Source organism: Symphodus melops, assembly GCF_947650265.1.
Source record: "Symphodus melops genome assembly, chromosome: 13".
Classification (NCBI taxonomy): domain Eukaryota; kingdom Metazoa; phylum Chordata; class Actinopteri; order Labriformes; family Labridae; genus Symphodus; species Symphodus melops.
This window is the reverse complement of record NC_136703.1, coordinates 15,758,521-15,776,090: the sequence shown is the minus strand read 5'-3', so window position 1 is coordinate 15,776,090 and position 17,570 is coordinate 15,758,521. Positions and strand designations below refer to the sequence as shown.

At 39.9% G+C, this 17,570-nt stretch overlaps 1 protein-coding gene across 1 annotated transcript; it reads left to right on the top strand.

The window, feature by feature from the left end:
• The first annotated feature begins 696 nt into the window (after positions 1-696).
• On the top strand, positions 697-11,826 carry wnt5a (wingless-type MMTV integration site family, member 5a). Its single transcript, XM_079359757.1, has 5 exons — positions 697-874; positions 3,721-3,869; positions 5,873-6,120; positions 9,034-9,326; positions 9,922-11,826. Exons 2-5 carry the CDS (start codon positions 3,733-3,735, stop codon positions 10,378-10,380), a joined length of 1,137 nt encoding a protein of 378 aa, XP_079215883.1. The 5' UTR covers positions 697-874; positions 3,721-3,732; the 3' UTR covers positions 10,381-11,826.
• Positions 11,827-17,570: the final 5,744 nt, after the last annotated feature.

The window sequence follows — 17,570 nt, the reverse complement described above, 5'->3', positions numbered from 1 at the left end:
TTTGGAGATAGTCCGCGCGGAAAGTTTTTTTTTTTTTAGGGGGGAGCGTACTGTCTGGAGCCGATTAAATGTGGCATCTGTTTTTTCTTCTTTTTGCGAGGCGGATGACTTATTGTTTTTGCATGTGAGGACTTTAAAGTCGAGCAGAGGAATTGTCAAAGTCGTTTTTTTGTGTGTGTGTGTGTGTGTGTGTGTGTGTTTTTTTGTTGTTGCACAGAATGGAAGGTAAATTGACAAGTCGTTTGTGGCGAGGATCACCGTGTGGAGCTTTCCGCAGGTAAAACGCGCAATGACCTGAGCGTGTTAGTGGCTGAATTTAGGCTAATGTTCAGAGCACGATTTCTCATGTTTTCAGTTTGACACAGTGTATCTATATTTTGGAACAGTTTAATTTGAATAGGGACTATAAAGTAGGCCGCTTTGAATTTAAAGTGAATCAACTCCTAACGTTTCCGCCGCTGCCTCTTTGGCTTGCCGTAGATAGTTGTATTGGTTAAAGTTTACCGTAAAGTAACGCACTGATGCTTTTCGGGGACTGATCATTTTCTTACACTGCTTTTGGACATTTTTTTTTTAACATCCCGCTGCTTCCCACTAAGCCATCTGAAGTGTTTCGCGCACGGAGCGCAGTCACTGATAGTGCACCATCACATCAAACCTGAAGAACTTTTAAGTTTTAAAGTGAAGAACTTTAAGTTTCAAAGTTCTTAACCTAAACCAAGTACTTTCCCAGAAAGATCCGGATAAAACGACTAAACTTGTCCGCACTCCAGCGAAAAGGGAACTATTAAATCCACCTGGCCTGCACTGGGATTATTGGTCTGATATCGTCTGCAGAAAGTGGATTACAACCTCTGACGGGCTGTGCTCCCTGGTGAGTAGCTTTCAGGTCAGCTGTTTCTTTCACTTTTCCGTCTTTGCACTTTACCTTAAATGGTGGGAAAATCCGGTTTCAGTGTGATATTTTGTGACTGGTTCATGATGTGAACAAAAGGTTTTGACAGATGCGATGTGTGAATTATGTTTTCCCGAAATCCATGTGACCCACATTGTTCAATCTGCTGAAATAATGAATACAACGAAAATATACATGTATACGCTTTGATAGGAGAAAGACATGGTCTACTTTTCCAATCCATTGTTTATGGTCCCAATTTATGTTAGGCAGTGTCCTTTGTGTTGGTTCTCCTCATTAAATCTTTGTACCTGGCTCCCTCTCCTGGTTTTTGAAACAACAGGGGAGGCAGATTATCAAGAAACCGTTACCGTGCTATTTAATGCTGACACTGTTTCAACAATAAATCCGTTCATAAAGATGCCATTTAGCACAATAAATATCAATGAGCTTCATATCTCAATCCATTGAGTAATTTAAAAATAGGCCTATACAACCTGCCAACCCATAAACCTCTATTATCCCCCTTAAAAAATCGAATAGGATACAAAATGAGGAAGACTGGAACTTGACTGTAGGTTCGCCAAATGTTGCCAAGTCATGGAGGCCTTTTTTTTAAGTCACAATTTGACGATTATTTTAATCTAATGCCTTGCTCTTGTGGCGTTTACAATTTCGTTTTGTTTAAATGGTGATATATTTAATTTCAATAATATTTCTGATGGTCGGTGAGATTACAAGAATTAAATAAAATATGACGAGGACAAATTTGAACCTACATTTCAACAGTCTAAATAGGATAACATTGTCTTTAAAAAACTAGCAATTATTTTTCTCATGGAGCAGATTTTTGCTCATATTACCCTTAAACGGCTTCCTACTGTACCCTGTATTATATCTGTGTTTTATCATCTTTGCGTCGGATTTTGTATTGACCTGAAATTCCCGCAGTTTTTTGTAGAATCGTCAATCTTTGAATTCAGACCTATCAACGTCTCCCTGGTGATACCAGGGGTCACAGAGCGCAAGATTTATGCAGTGATGACTCCAAGTGCAGAAATGTGTAAAATAAAAACACATTGATAGAGAGACAAATACAGCTATAAGTATTGTTTCAATTGATACAGTTGATGAAAATGACCATACTAAAAATAATTACAATTAAAGACATTTGATAGCCTCTAAGTCTTGAAACGAATAATTGCCGTTCTGTGTTCTGATTGGCTGAGACTGGCTGGTGGAATGTCAGATAATTGCGCGCACCTGTGGTATAATTAAAGAGAATTTAACTATCCAGGAAACAAACTGTCCCTCCCGCTGTTGAATTACTCTCAATGAAGTTTTCTATCTGGTGCAAAAAAATGTTTATTTGTAAAGCACAATTACACATAAATTAAAGTGTAATATTAAATCATTTTGCCGGCAAATGTGACAGCACCAATTAGTTCGTTTAAGCGTCAGGCCGCCTTCCTCTGTGGATTTATAATTTAATTTATGTGAAAGAACTGAGAGAGGAGAGGAAAAGCCTTCAACACAACTCTTGTTAAAAAAAAGAAACGTAATGAAGTACATGCTCGTGCGCGCGCGCGCGCGCGTGTGTGTGTGTGTGTGTGTGTGTGCGTGCGTGCGTGCTGGCTGAGTGATGGTGAACTTGGCCCTGTCTCTAATGAGTATTAGGCAATCCCAGGTCTGCACGACTCAAACCTGGAAAATAACACAGCGTGACAAATTAGAGCTGCCCTCAGTCCCAACATCCACACACAGCTGGCACACCACAGCTAAGATTTAAAGAGTATTTATTTTACTCATTTTTGCTCAACATAGCAGCCAAACTTTATTACTGAAGCCACGCATTTGTCTGCCCATTATAATTAATTGTCAGTTGTTGTTTTTTTTATTTTTTATTTTCGGTTTCTTGTGCTTTTAGGCAAATGACGTTTTTGTGTAACTAGACCATAGACTGTCTTCCGCTGACGTGGCTGCTTTATGTCAGTCACAGTATTTCAAAATGTATATTATAAATCATACAATATGAAAAGCCTGCATATTGTGTTGACTTTATCTGCATGCATTTCATTAACTAAAATATTTTAAATTTGTTTTAATCTATTTCAAACATTGTTGTAGTTTTTTCCTTTTATGTCATTTGAATTGACTTCATCATTTTTATGGCATTGAATTTCTACAAGCGAGTTACTTTTTGTTAAAATTAGGAGGGGGAAAAGTAGTAATCAAATTAGGCCTGCCTTGGATTGACAATAGCCTATAAATTAGAAACTTTAAAAAGAATTTCAGTTTTTTTGCTGTTTGTATTCCCCCCAACAGACACACAATCTTTACATATTTATTGGATTAATCTGAGACAATATGGTTTTGAATTGGTAAATGTGTAGGTTAAAAGAAAGACGCGCTCACTGCACTGGGCATGCCTCTGTCAGTGTGTCTTTGCCTTTGTGTGTCTTTTTCTCTGAATAAAGTGGACTGTCAGGAATGTGTCTAGATGGGGTTTCTTGGTCATTGTGTCTTCTCTGGCTGTATGTCCATCAGTCTGCTGTGATTCACACTCAGACCTGCTGCCAAGTTACCGCTTTGCTCTATACTGCAAGCCCTGATGGCCTCAGGGCTCGCATCACACACGAGCACAGCGCTGCGTGTATGTAAAATCAGAGTGCAAAATGCAGGCATATTTTTTTCATTATTTCCTTTCATTAAAATAATCAATGACATCTGTCTGTCATGTTCTGTATTGAGCACAATTAACTTTGTGCAGTGCAAACATCCAGTCATGCAGACTGACATGAATCTCTCCCTCTGTCCTCCCTCAGATCAACGGCAGTATGAACCTTGGGCTGGGCTGTGTTCGTCGACCAGTTAGCTGGCCCTTTGGCAGCGTGTTGGACTCCAGAAATTGTGTATTTGCGCTCACACTCCTCACGCTCCTGATGCAGGTGGTGGTGGAGGCCAACTCATGGTGGTATGCATAAATTTTCTCTTCCCTTTAAAAACTTTTTTTGTGTTGTAATATTTGTGGAGACTTGTGCCAGTGGAAATTGTCAGCTTTCAAAGGGAATTTCTTTCCTGCAACTTTCATAACTGAGTCTCGTTTAGAATACAGTACGTAGAAAATCTCATTAAAAGCAGAAATGTAGGATAAAGTAGATTTTTCTTTGTAAAAATTGTAGGTGTTATATTGAAGTTTTAGCTTCAGGGTCTATTTCAGACTTTTTAAGTGTGCTTGCAACAGCCACATTAACACATACACAGTAAGACAACAGGCTGGGTGTAGCACACAGGCTTCCCATGAACACCTTCTTTTCTTAATTCACATAATGCTACAAAATCATGATTATTATAAAAAACATAAAATGCAAAGGTTTACGTTTATGTTTTTAGATATCTGCAGACCCAAACCCTGTGTGTGACTTAATGTGAGTGTTTATGTGTGGACACACATCCTGCATGCTATTTTAAAGGTCTATATTTGCTGCCTTTAAACTCACAGAGTACTTCTGATGGGGGAAAAAATACTGTTTACCAGTCATTATAGGAGCATTAATTAAAGCTCCCTCCCTCAGGATTGGGTTTGTGTTAGATTTTGTGCTTGTGTATAATTGTGTAGTGTGTGTATAAGAACATGGAGCATGTACAGGAAGCTTATGCTCTCTCTGTAAGACGTGTATTTACTTGAAATTAGCAGATGAAAGCAGTACTGACATCATGCGATCATGGTCTTGTTTATATGAAAATAATAATTTCTACAATTAAATAGAAGAGGATTTAAACAGATAAACATGTTTAAATGGGCTTAGCTTAGTGAGTGACTACATTAAAGTTCAAATAAAGTGTTGGATTACCAACCCAGCTCAGGACTCGTACATTACCACAGACTCTTTGGAAAGTTTGGAGCCCTAACTGTGTGTGTCTTTCAGTTTCCTCTCTGAGAGGACACACAGGTGTGAATGATTTAGAGAGTCGGAGCAGTAGGCCAGCTGACTGTAAGTGTGCGTTTGAAAGTGTGTTGGAGCGGACAGAATATATGTATGTCCACTTTTTTCTTCTTCTGTGGACTTCTATGTATATGTTGTATGTGTTCTGTGTATGTTCCCTGGCTGCTGAGTTTCCCCAGTCGATCGGGTTACACTGGGGGCTAATTGTCTTTCTCTCTGGGCTCAGCGATGGGCCGCTCTAATTGTCCTGTGGCTGGGAACCAGATACTCATACGGCCCTTCAATCTCTCTGTTTCTTCTATGTTTTCCTGTCTGTTGCTATTTATTTTTTACCAAGAACAAAATTAAAAGAGCAGCAATTGAAGATGAAATTATCACAGTGTTCCCCATGTAGTCATTTAAAAAAAAAACATGACTTTTAAAACTGCAGTTATCCACTCAAGGTGGAGCTTTCAAGAGATTATGAAAGTTACTTCAGCAGCTTCAAAATAAAATAAAAACTCTTCAGATGGATAGTATATCATCCGTCGGCCAAATGTTGTTCTAAATGGATCCTAAAAATAATTCAAAAAGGTTCTTTTTGATTATAGCAAACTAAAATGAAGAATACATTTTATAGAGTTTATTTATATATGTCTTTGTTTTGCTGGTTACATAGCACAGGTGTTTCTTTCATACTTAAAAATGAAATATGAGATGAATCACAAAAAAATCATTCTTTGGTTTATGAAATTAGGCAACCTTGATTGAACAGTCACAGTCACATGACACAGCTTTTTTATTGCGTTTCTATTTTGTTTAAGTTCTTTCCCAGAGATAGAATATGACTGCAACACTATGCGATAATTCTCTCTATAAAAAAATTTCCCCTCATTTCCCTGATAAACTTAAACTCCCCCATAAGGGAGAGAGAGAATTGAACTGAAATCTGCTGTTCATTGTAAATCTGGCCTGAAAACTTGCATACATTTTTATCATAACAGCAAATGAGTAAAACAACTGAATTACTGTGTCTTCCTCCCTCATCCAGGTCTCTGGCCATGAACCCATTACTGATCCCAGAGGCCTACATCATAGGTGCCCAGCCTCTGTGCAGCCAGCTGGTGGGCCTGTCTCAGGGCCAGAAGAAGCTGTGCCAGCTCTACCAAGACCACATGCAGTACATTGGAGAGGGTGCCAAGACCGGCATCAGAGAGTGCCAGTACCAGTTCAGACATCGGCGCTGGAACTGCAGCACGGTGGACAATTCCTCTGTGTTTGGACGGGTCATGCAAATAGGTAAGAAATTGTGCATAAAATGATCCACATTTTGTCTGCTTTCTTGATTCTCCCTCTCTGATACACTGACCCTTATTGTGGGGTTTTGAGCGTGCGCGCGCGTGTGTGTCTGTGTAACGTATCGAGCTTCTGATTCTCAGCAGCTGTTTGGAGGGAATAGTTAGTGGGTGAGGTTGCTGGATAAATCACATGTGGCTTTGGCCAGCTAAACCAGCTCCCATCATGCAGCAGGAGGGAGGCAGATAGTCTGCCTTACCCCCGATGAATGGGAGACAACCTAATCTCCCTTCACACACACACACACACACACACAGATGAACAAACTGTGGAGTTTGACTGTACTGTAGCTGCTCTGTATTTAAAAGTAATGGGAGTGCAGGGAGCATATGCACCAATATATCACCTTGTCAGTGATTACACTGTCTGTGTATGCAATTGTGAGTTCACAAAGAGCTTACATCTCATATAGAAAGTTCAAGAGCTTTACAATCCCCTCTTAAAAGCAAAACCCCCTTTTAGACCCTTTCATCTGACATGATATTTAGTTTCTTTGGATGTGAGTCCTTATGTCAGGGGCCAGTGTAAAGGTGGTTTACTCTGCATTGATCGTAACTCTCCAGGTGAATTTCAAAGAACCTATAGACCTATATGTTGTTTTTACGGAGTAAAAACTAAATTTGCTGAACTGTGGTTATTGTTTAAAGTTTATAAATGACATCTCTATGGCTTTTAATGGTGTTTTAAGGATTTACGGCTGATGAGCAACTCCAGAGTCACTTGTAATGACCAAACAATTCCAAAACGTAAATGAAAGCTTATTAGCTGCCAACTGCTTTCTATGCTTTAATTCTAGAAACACAGGCTCTGTTTTCTTTAGAGAAATGAATCTTTGTGTTAAACATGTAGTCATTTAATGTTTTAAAATCCTTTTATTTGAAAGTTTTGAAAATATGTTTTTGTAGAGCGAGTGTCACACAGGTACATAGTATGCATTTTTAATCAATAAGTATACAACCTCAAAATGAGTGTGACTTTAAAAAAAACAAAAGCTGTCAATGTTATTTTATTTTTAGAGAACTGAAATAATAGAATCATGTAAATTAATTAATTAACTCCCAATCTTGTGTTTTTACAAAATTTTAAATATATATTTTGTTAAACCATGATAATCATATTGTGAACCTAGTGTGGTGATACACATGGTTTTGTGAGTTGAGTGTTTCTCTTATGATTGATCATACTCGGTTACAGAAAAACGTTTAGTGCACTCGGCAATACTTTGTTGTAGAAATTCTTTTCCGATATCTCTGGGTGGTATTGTATATTTTTTTCATGACGTTAGTGTTGATTTTGGTTGAAGGTAGTTCAGCTGAAAACTGATCCAACAGAGGTGTAAAGATAAGGAACTATAGGATACTGTCATCAGAAAGAGGGGTTATGTAATGCCCCAAGCAACTGTAGTCATTTTTAAATCTCGCTGAATGGGACCCTAAGTATGTGTTACTTGGTAGGCCTACTGTGTATTACCTTTTTGTGATAATGCATGTGTTACTGTGTTTTCACACTTTGCCTGTTGCCTGTGTCTCTGGCGCTGCAGATTCCCCTTACACAGATCAGTCTTCATAGAATCCTCATCAGCCTCTGTTCTCCCATTCCTCTTCTCCCCTCCCCACCATCTCTCCTCTCTCAGCCAACACTGGGCCAAGTAAACATGTCCTCCCCTCTATAGCTGTCTGTCCGACTGTCCGTCTTCCTGCTAGGCTCGACTGCTTGTGATTTAAAACTGAGCTCTGGGAGGTTCTGCTGTGGTTTAGGTCAGACTGTCTTTCTTGCCTAACTTGGCGAGCTCGAGGGATGGGGAACAGGGGAATGGAGGCAGCAGTGTGACAGGTTGTCTGTCTACAGGTCCACTATTAGACCAATATCCTCAGGCTGGATTAAAAATGGTACTAGTCTCATAAATCGCACTCTCTCTCTCTCTGATCACCTCTGTTCCTGCTCGAGTTTCCCACCTGAATACCTTTCTGACCCTCCGGAAGGTTTCTCTAACTTCCTTTTTTTCCCCTACATCATCGCCTTTCACTTTTTTTGCTACCAAGGGCATGCTTATGTCTCATTTTTCCCATTTTCCTCAGTCTTTTCTTTAATGCGTTTTCTTGACTTAACTCTTCAGTTGTCTTTTATTTGTCCTCCCTCATCTCCCATTCTGTGTCTGTCTGTTATTGTCATTACAGCTTTCTAAACGTTTGACCCAGCAGGTATATGAGCTGTGCATTCTTTAGTTAGGCCAGCTGTTTCTTCTTTAGTTATCTTCTCCTCTTCTAGTCTGCGGTTAAGTATGGTGGTCGGAATGGATCCAGCATTTAATGATGGCAGAAAACTGCAAACGTGTTTTTTTTTTTTTTTTTTTTTTTAAATATGGCCCCAAACCTCTTGTCTCCATAGAGGAAACATTGAGGGTTGAAACAGTGGGAGTTAATGAGCAATGGCTCCAGAATCACTCAGTCATGACGGATGATGCAAAAGAGCTGTTGTCACTTTCAATTTGGGTGAAATTAAAGCTTACTTGTTAAGAAGGCTCTCTGTCACTGGAGGGCGCTGTCTTCTCTCTGGCTAAAGCCCAATAACAGCAAACCAGATTCCACCACTCAAGGTGTTCGTTGATGAGGAGTCTGCAGCACTTGGCTGGACTGCTCTGTAATCTTGCATGTATGGTTTGTGCTGTCATATGACATCATATCTCATAACAGTATACAGATACTTAAAGCTAAATGACAGTGACATAAAGTCAGTATAAAATGAAAACACATACAGTATAATGTACAAGAGTGGAAGTAGTGCGTTTTGACGTTTTTCATTTCCTGATTCTTGATGTGTCAGATATAACGTATCTTTTCCTGTTTGTGTCCGCAGGCAGTCGAGAAACAGCGTTCACTTATGCCATCAGCGCAGCAGGGGTTGTCAATGCGGTGAGCCGTGCTTGCAGAGAGGGGGAGCTCTCCAGCTGTGGGTGCAGCCGTGCTGCTCGCCCTAAAGATCTGCCGAGAGATTGGCTGTGGGGCGGCTGCGGAGACAACCTCAACTACGGCTACAGGTTCTCCAAGGAGTTTGTCGACGCACGCGAGAGGGAGAAGAGCTATCCAAAGGGGTCATACGAGAGCGCAAGGCTGCTGATGAATCTTCACAATAACGAGGCGGGAAGAAGGGTAAGACGCGGCTCAAAAACACAGATATAGTTTAGGATGTTGTCACAAAAGAAGCAAGCACAGAATTACAAACTGCAGGCCCGAGAATGAGACTAACCAATCATTAACAAATTGCAAGAAGCATTGGATGTGAGATAATCCAGATCAATCGTACAGGTCTCTGCTGATCATGTGTCGAGCAGCTCTGGGTGCTACGCCCTCACAAGGCTTTGATCTAGGGGGGGGGGAGATGGAGTCTTTCTTTTTCTCTCCAAACATCTTGAAACAACCTCAAAAGAAAATATGTAATGCCAGATATCTGTTGCCATGATGTTCCCTTTCAACTAGGACAAATGAGTGGACAAGGTTTTATTCAGTGCACCACTGGAGATATGGACAGGATCATTCAGCTCTTCATGGCAACGCTATACCTTGAGATCATAAACAGCACATTTTGCAAATGTTTACTTAGACATGTTGCGTTGGATACAATAAGCATGCATCACCTGCACATTTTTCTGCAGTTTTCCTGAAATATACATTATACATACGTTTTTTTATGTGCTTTCTTCACAAAGTTTTTTCTTTCTTTTTTTTTTTTTTCACTTCTGTTCAGACTGTGTCCGACCTTGCCCACGTATCCTGCAAGTGCCACGGGGTATCAGGCTCCTGTAGCTTGAAGACATGTTGGCTGCAGCTGGCAGATTTCCGCAAAGTGGGTGAAACATTGAAGGAAAAGTACGACAGCGCTGCTGCCATGAAGCTCAACACACGTGGGAAGATGGTGCAGATGCACAGCAAGTTCAACGCCCCCACCAGTCACGACCTGGTGTACATCGAGTCCAGTCCAGACTACTGCCTGAAGAACCAGAGCACAGGCTCCCTGGGCACGGTGGGACGACTTTGCAACAAGACCTCGGAGGGTATGGATGGGTGTGAGCTCATGTGCTGCGGCCGTGGCTACGACCAGTACAAGGCCCAGATAGTGGAGCGCTGCCATTGCAAGTTCCACTGGTGCTGCTACGTCAAGTGCAAACGCTGCACCAAAATCGTAGACCAATTCGTCTGCAAGTGAGAAGAGGAGTGTCGCCTGTGTGTGTTTGTTTGCAGATGAAGGGCATACATCTGTGTGTATCCACGAGCAGCGGAGAAAAAGGAGCTGAAAACAGAGAGAATGGAAGAAAGAAACTATATAAATTATATTTATAGAGTTAAACAATTATGCCATTGCAAAAAGACTCTTTTTCTTTAAAAAATGTTATGTGTTCAGAAACTGAGAGTATCGTGAAATATTTATTTTTAAATTGTTATGTTCTATTCTGGCCCAAACATCACCAGCCAATTTTAACCCCCTTCAAGTGCCTTAAACTGGCTGGAAATCGTCCCTCATCCTCCACCCTTTTTTAACTCCAAAAAATTACCAATTTTCTTGTCAAATGGGTCATAATGATTGCAAAATTGGACTGTGTTCCCCATTTTTGTTTGATTATGTGGCAAAGTTGACCAAGAGGTCCTGGTTTGTTGTCTGAGAATGACTGTTTTGAGAGGCCTGTGTACTGTGGTGTATGAATGTTGTTGGGTTTTCTTTTTTACAAGGGCCCGCTCCCAAACCAACCCTAACATTCTCACTGAACTCTGATTGTCCCGACACCGCACGTAGAAAAAGGACAACTGTTCTTTGGTACGAGTCCTTGGAGTACAATGGGTACAATATAAGGGCTGTTTTGGGGTTTGGAGCATTTATTAAGCTGTCCCAGAAGCCTTAGTCCCCTAGGTGCTGCAACAAGCCCTCAACCATTATGCACTTTGATACAGAGGCTTAAACCTGTCTGTCTGTATGTGTCTGTTCAGCTGTTTTTTTTTACTACAGTTCATCAGATAATATGTCTAACTATAGCCTAAAATCTCTCCATTTTTAATTCAGATTATCCATTTTAACTTTATTTTACAATACATACGATGGTTTGAATATATGGGCAATGTTGTGGATACAGTGGTTAAATATTTCATGTTCCATGTATATAGTATGTCTATCCAACCAATCAGTAGACTGTATTTAGATTCTTATACAGGTCTTTAACAGAATGGCATCATCTCCATCATAGATCCATATTTAGTCAGATATCTCAAAGTTTTCAAATCACATTTTAAAAGTGGTGTTCTCACATATGCGGCTCTTCATGGTTTTTTTTAAAGGGAAATGCACCTTATTGTTTGGAAACACAGGTTCCTTCTTCTCACTCTTGTTCAGCTTTACTGTTACACACATGTATTCCTATATATGAAAGTATCACAGATATTCAGATTTGATCGTCATCACAGATTTCCAGTACCACTCAGTTTACTGCTCACTATCCCTGTGATTAATAGACAGACTATTCCTACCAATCCATATATGTATATTTATAAGCTTCTCAATGAACTTTGAGCTTTGTTACTGTGTTATAGTGGATATTTTGTTACTTTTTACAAACTGGCTCAGTGCTCTACTTTGTTTCAATAAATATCAATTGTAAAACCAGCATAGAAGTATTTACTTACTCTATTCATTATTGTAATTTTCCTTTTAAGCCATGTTTGTTCTCAAACTCTTGACTTAAATCTTTTCCTTTCTACTTAACTAAATATATGCTTTGAATCTGTTGTAGAGATTTGACCTTTATATTTTCTTTTAAAACTTTTGCTTTTTTTTCCAAACCAGTCACATTCTTTCACTCTGTTTCCTCACCCTTGGGCAGATTCAGTGACAGACAGTCAAATCCACATTGGATGACAGCTGTTTTAGGCGTGCAGTGAACAAAGACGAGTGGAGCTTGCTTGAGAGCTTTGGACGATGGCCTGAAGATTGGATGTCTCTCAGGGGAGCAGTTGAGGTCGTATCATAAGCGCAACAATCCAGAGACAGTGGATCAGTTAATGGAATGATTAATCATACTGTGTCAGGAGGAAAGGAACAGGGGAGATTTTCAGTGTGGGGGGAATGGGTTTTGTCTGGAAGTCGACTGGGCCTTGTCAGAAAACTGCTGGAGCTAGAGAGGAGATGCAGAGAACAGCAGAGAAGATTGGGTAATGGGAGATCAGGGATTACATGAGGGCTGGATGAGGGGAATAAAGGGAGAGGGGTTGAGGCAAAGAGAACATGCTTAAAGGAAAGTAGAGCTAAAAGACTGTTGATACACTACTAAGGGTCCTGACAATGGCTAATATTTTCTTTTGTAAAACAACACCAACTTTAGGAGAAAATCCCATACATGACCCTATCAATTGATGTGTGAGTGAGAATTTACAAGCCTTTGCCCACAAAATGTGTTACAAGATAATATTTACATTTCTGATTGGTGTCATGAAGGCCAATTTACCATTTTAACCACTTTCCTTGAACATTACAACTGGAGAAAGGTTCAAATGCAGGGGTAAAGATTTACTACTGAATTAAAAATTGTCATTAATATTGGGTATCAGAAAATAACATATCCAAGGTTGATGAACAAATGAAAACATGATTGATAGTGAAAATGTTGAAGGATACCAGGCCATATTTTAAAGCTAAACATTTAATAGCTTAGCTTATTTAACCACCTTCAAGCTAACACAATATCAGCTTGTAATTAAATGACTGGCTAACTTCACATTTGAAATGTTTGCCTTTAACATACGAGTGCTTACGAAGCCTTCACCATCATCTTTTTCAATTGTAGATCAATCATGAAGTAATAACAATAAACAAAAATTGTGAATACAACATGGAAAGAAATGTTGACAATATAAGACAAGTTGGAAAACATGACAAGAGACCAACACAAGGGAGAGATTTTACTTAGAACATTATTTCGACAGCAGAGTTTGCTGGGATGCAAAATTGCACCTCACATTTCTTACTTAAATGAAGGTTAGAAACTTGCAATTGTTAGACATTAGATGTTTTTGGAGTGACTGACTGACTGACTTCACACCAGCTGGACTCCTTTAGCCGTCATAAATAGAAATCCAGGTGCACAGTGGGCAGAGGAAACCTGACACCCACAGGTGCACACACAGGTAAGACTTACCAGAGTAGCTGTACGGGCTGCCTGATCTTGGCAGGCCCTCTTGCACTTGTCACTTTTACCCTTTTTTTCTGACTGATAATAAGGGCAATTGTGTAAATATTTAAACGCCTGATCTGTAGAGAACAAAAGTGTCTTTTCGTGGTTGTGGTCACAGGGTGAAAAGGTTGTTTTTATGGTGCGGCACACATAATTAAGCTTAAGGCCTTCACAATTGCACATGGTTAGCAGATATTTTAAGGTGGTAACCTTCGTCATTCACTCTTAAGAGTTTAAGATAAAAACAACTTGTTTCAGTTCAAAAGTTTGCCAACATCCAACTTGTATTGCTCTCAAGGTTTTTCCCTTTGCTGTCCTGTTTTCATAAATATTAACAGGAATGTGTTCCTAGAAAGAAACAATGAAGGTTTCATATTGTCAAGATGTCGAAATACGCAAATTCCTTAAAAGTGATCTTGAATACTTTGGTTGCAGCTGTGTGCGTGCATGTGTATGTTTTCGTATCCTTGCAAAGGTGATAATTATGATGATGAATGAACAATGCTGGATACAAACTGAGGTTCACTCGGCTTATCAAGTGGTTTTGCTTGATTCATCTTCCACGGCATTAAAATACCTCCGTGGTCTCTTCAGGACGATTACGTGACAAGTTGTGTTTTCCTAAAACAAAGCAGCTGCTTGATATAAGGCAACCTCCCTCCACTAAAGCCAGATCTGCTGACCACAGCTTTGCAGATTCATAAATATTTGGTTGGTTCTGTTCCTGCAGTGGAAAAGGCTTAACTTATGTTCTACTGTAGCTGCCATATAAAAGGCTTCACATATTGATGTAATACATTTACAGCACATTTTACCATCTGTGAAACAAAACCTCAGCTTGAACTCTGAACCTGTACCACCTTTCTTTTTTTAACTACACTACAACAATGCTGGGTGGATTCCATCAGTGGTCTTAGTATCACAAAATGTAAACCATGGCTCTACCTTTGAGGATAAAAAACTAAGACATTATCTTTAATCCTATAGAAACACAAACTCTATTGATCATCGCCAGTCTGCTTTGTGCTCTAGGCCTCAGCAAACAGAACACATGATCTGTCCGTGTAACGGTAAAGCTCCTCTCTCCAAGCCAAAGTGGAGCTTGTTCCATTCCCCGGCTCTTACTGTAAAACTCTCATAAAGTGTCAACAGGCCAAAATAAGAGTGCTCCGCAGAGCTGCATTTAGAGCTATTTGGGAATTGTGGTTGTGTGTTTTAAAGAGAGAGGGCAGGACACCGCACCGTGACGTCGCAAAAAGTCTGGACTGGATCAGAGAGACGGGCCGATGCCACAAAGTTAGCTGCTCCCCCTTTCTCTCACGGCCAGTTCTCTTCCAGTGTCCCCCCAGAAACCACTGGTACCACAAGTTGTCTCAATGGGGCACAACTTTGGCTGAAAATAGAGAGGGTAAAGGTCATCATTTTTCAATCTGCATGACTGAGGCTATTGTGTGTGTGTGTGTGTGTGTGTGTGTGTGTGTGTGTGTGTGTGACTTCAGTTTCTTCAATGTACTATTCTTGTTCAATAACATTCCACAGGGTTGAACTGGTTCCTATTGTTGCCAATTATGAACTAGCAACACCACCTATACAATTATGTAGAGTTTTTTTTTTTTTTTTTTGAAGCCGACCTAATGCAGTTGCCTCGCAGAAGAACAGAGATCATTGCAATTGGAAATGTAAACACAGTAGAATAGCTGTGTGAGTGTGTCTGTGTGTATGTACAGTGTGTGTCTGTGCAGCACTGCGGCTTGTCTCACTTGATTGCTCACAGATGTGGAAACATATTCACCTTCATTGGACAGTAAAGGATTACAATCTGTTATTCTGTCTTAATGTCACACAGAATGACCATTCTGCAAAATGAAGTTTGGGATTTTTGCTTTAATCGATTTTACAGAACATTCACGAATAATATAAACATTGTTCCACCCTGACATTGGATTTGCTGCTCCAAATACACTCTGTGTTTCTGTCGTCTTACTGCCTTGCTCGCACACATCTCCATTTTGAAGTTATTGTACATTGCGTACACACTCACTGTCATCACATCCTTGTGTTATGGCTTCCTCTCAAAATGGATGCACTATATTACACAATGAGACACATTTACAAGCCCAGAACCGACTTACTTGTTTGTGGTTTGCTGAGGGATCCTCTCTTTCTTTTCTCTTCTCTTTTGGTTGGTTGAAGTACTGTGTGTGTGTGTGTGTGTGTCTGTGTGTGTAGTTCTGCCCCACAGGGAGCTGAATGCCAGGTCAGAGCCAGTAGCTGAGTGATTCTGTCAGTCTACTAAGCCCTGGTGGATTACACTAAAGTGGGCCCCGGGGGTTTTTTCTGACATCAATGCAGCTCAGCCCAGTTATAGTAAAAGTTTCATACGTCAGATACTGAGATTCCTTTTCCAACGTCATCCCTCTTGTCTTCCACCCTAAACTAGTGCACAAACTGTTACTCATATGCATGAAGACCATTGCTTCTCTACAATCCTCTTTGGGGGTTTTCAACATCAAGCAAAGACCAGCACATTCATTTTTTTCATTTTGAGCTCAATCTTTTCATCAGAAAATTGTCTGGCTCTCGACCAGCTTCAACACCTGTTTACATATGTTGATCAAATGATACAGTGTAATTGTAAAATATTAGTTACAACTGCTTAAAATAAATTATTTCAAACCTACTCAAAATGGGACTTCATTGATAACAATTGCATAATAAAGACTCTTAATAAATATCTGCTTTCCTTATATGACCTACAGTCTAAGAGAATACTGTTTGTTCTGGAGACAGGGACAAAAGACAAAGCTGTTTCCAGACATGTCACATCTCCCAATAGGTGGATTGAACTCACTCTAACCACATTGAAGAGTAAAAATATGGATAAACATGGGAAGGGAAATGGCAGATGAAGAAGTCAGAGAGTGACAGATTACCTCTACATCTCTGAGATGAAGTCATTTGCTTTAATGCTCATATTAATGAAGCGTATCAGTGAGGTGTTGAAGCCCAGGTTTAAGAGAGATCCCTATGAGTCAGAGCCAGTTCTCCCTTAGATTCCTATCTCGCCCACCAAACTGTGACACAGTTGGAATTTTCTTTTTTCATAGAACAGAAAAACAATACGATGGAAAAAGTACAGTCCTTCACCTGATATAGATATTCAAATAGTTATTGAGAATGAGAAAAAAAAAGGAAAATATGGATTTCATACGGTTTAAAGAACTGAAATTCTAAAGAGATATAGACTTTAGGGGAATTAAAACAGAATTAAGGTGCCACTTCCTCGGGATTTGTACAATTAATCTGAGAACAGATATTCTTCGTAATAGGCTGTGTTGAAAACAAACAAACATGGTAAATGGGCTGTAATGTAGAAGCAATTGAGCTTGACGGCCCTGTCATGTGATTGTGTAACAGACAGAACTGTGTTGCTGCCAGTTCCTTTAGTAAGGAACATTTATGCAAAGAGAAAATGTGCCCCTCGCAGGTTGCACAGGATGCAGTTGGACTCAGAACTAGAGAAATACCGACACAAACCTTCATCATAACTTTTACCATCAGATGAAAAATGTAATAGACCACTGAAAAATACATTTTCCAAGAGCTTTGGCTGCATCTTTCTCTCGTTGACTGACACCGCAGCTAGTTAGCACCCTCATTAAAAAGCACTTATTGAAATAAGGTGTTTAAACAGGGGCTTCACACTGAGGTCTTTGTGGTTAATGAATCAACATGGTGCAGATGGAAAAATGGCATAGCTGGATATACAGGTAATGTCCCGCTAGATCCAATAAACCTAACACCTTTTTTAGAGGTGAATATCCTTCTGTAGGGGCCTGTGTCTGCTGGTGGAATATTCACACTTCCTATTGGCTTTGACTTTTCTGTTGAGAGAGCTCAGAAAGGCCGTCTTATTCCCACATATTGTATGTCGTGTTAATTTGTCTGATTTGGCAAAGCTTTTCAGAAATATTGTGCTTTCACATTAGAGGACCACACCTACAGTAAACACTGAAGGGGGATATTTTGAACGTGTCACACAAGAAGAGAGGTTGTTTCTCTGGTTTCCTTATGACGAACTGTGTTAATTTACAATGAATTAGAGAGTTGTTGCTTCCAGTAGCTGTCTAGCCAGACTGACGTCAGAGAAACATGAACTTTCTTTCCCCTTGTCATCACT

Excerpts from the sequence above, each read along its gene's own strand:
- wnt5a (XM_079359757.1), top strand. The coding sequence starts at position 3,733 with ATGAACCTTGGGCTGGGCTGTGTTCGTCGACCAGTTAGCTGGCCCTTT. Across the intron at positions 3,870-5,872 it reads GTGGAGGCCAACTCATGGTG|GTCTCTGGCCATGAACCCAT; the intron begins GTATGCATAAAT and ends TCCCTCATCCAG. Across the intron at positions 6,121-9,033 it reads TGGACGGGTCATGCAAATAG|GCAGTCGAGAAACAGCGTTC; the intron begins GTAAGAAATTGT and ends TTGTGTCCGCAG.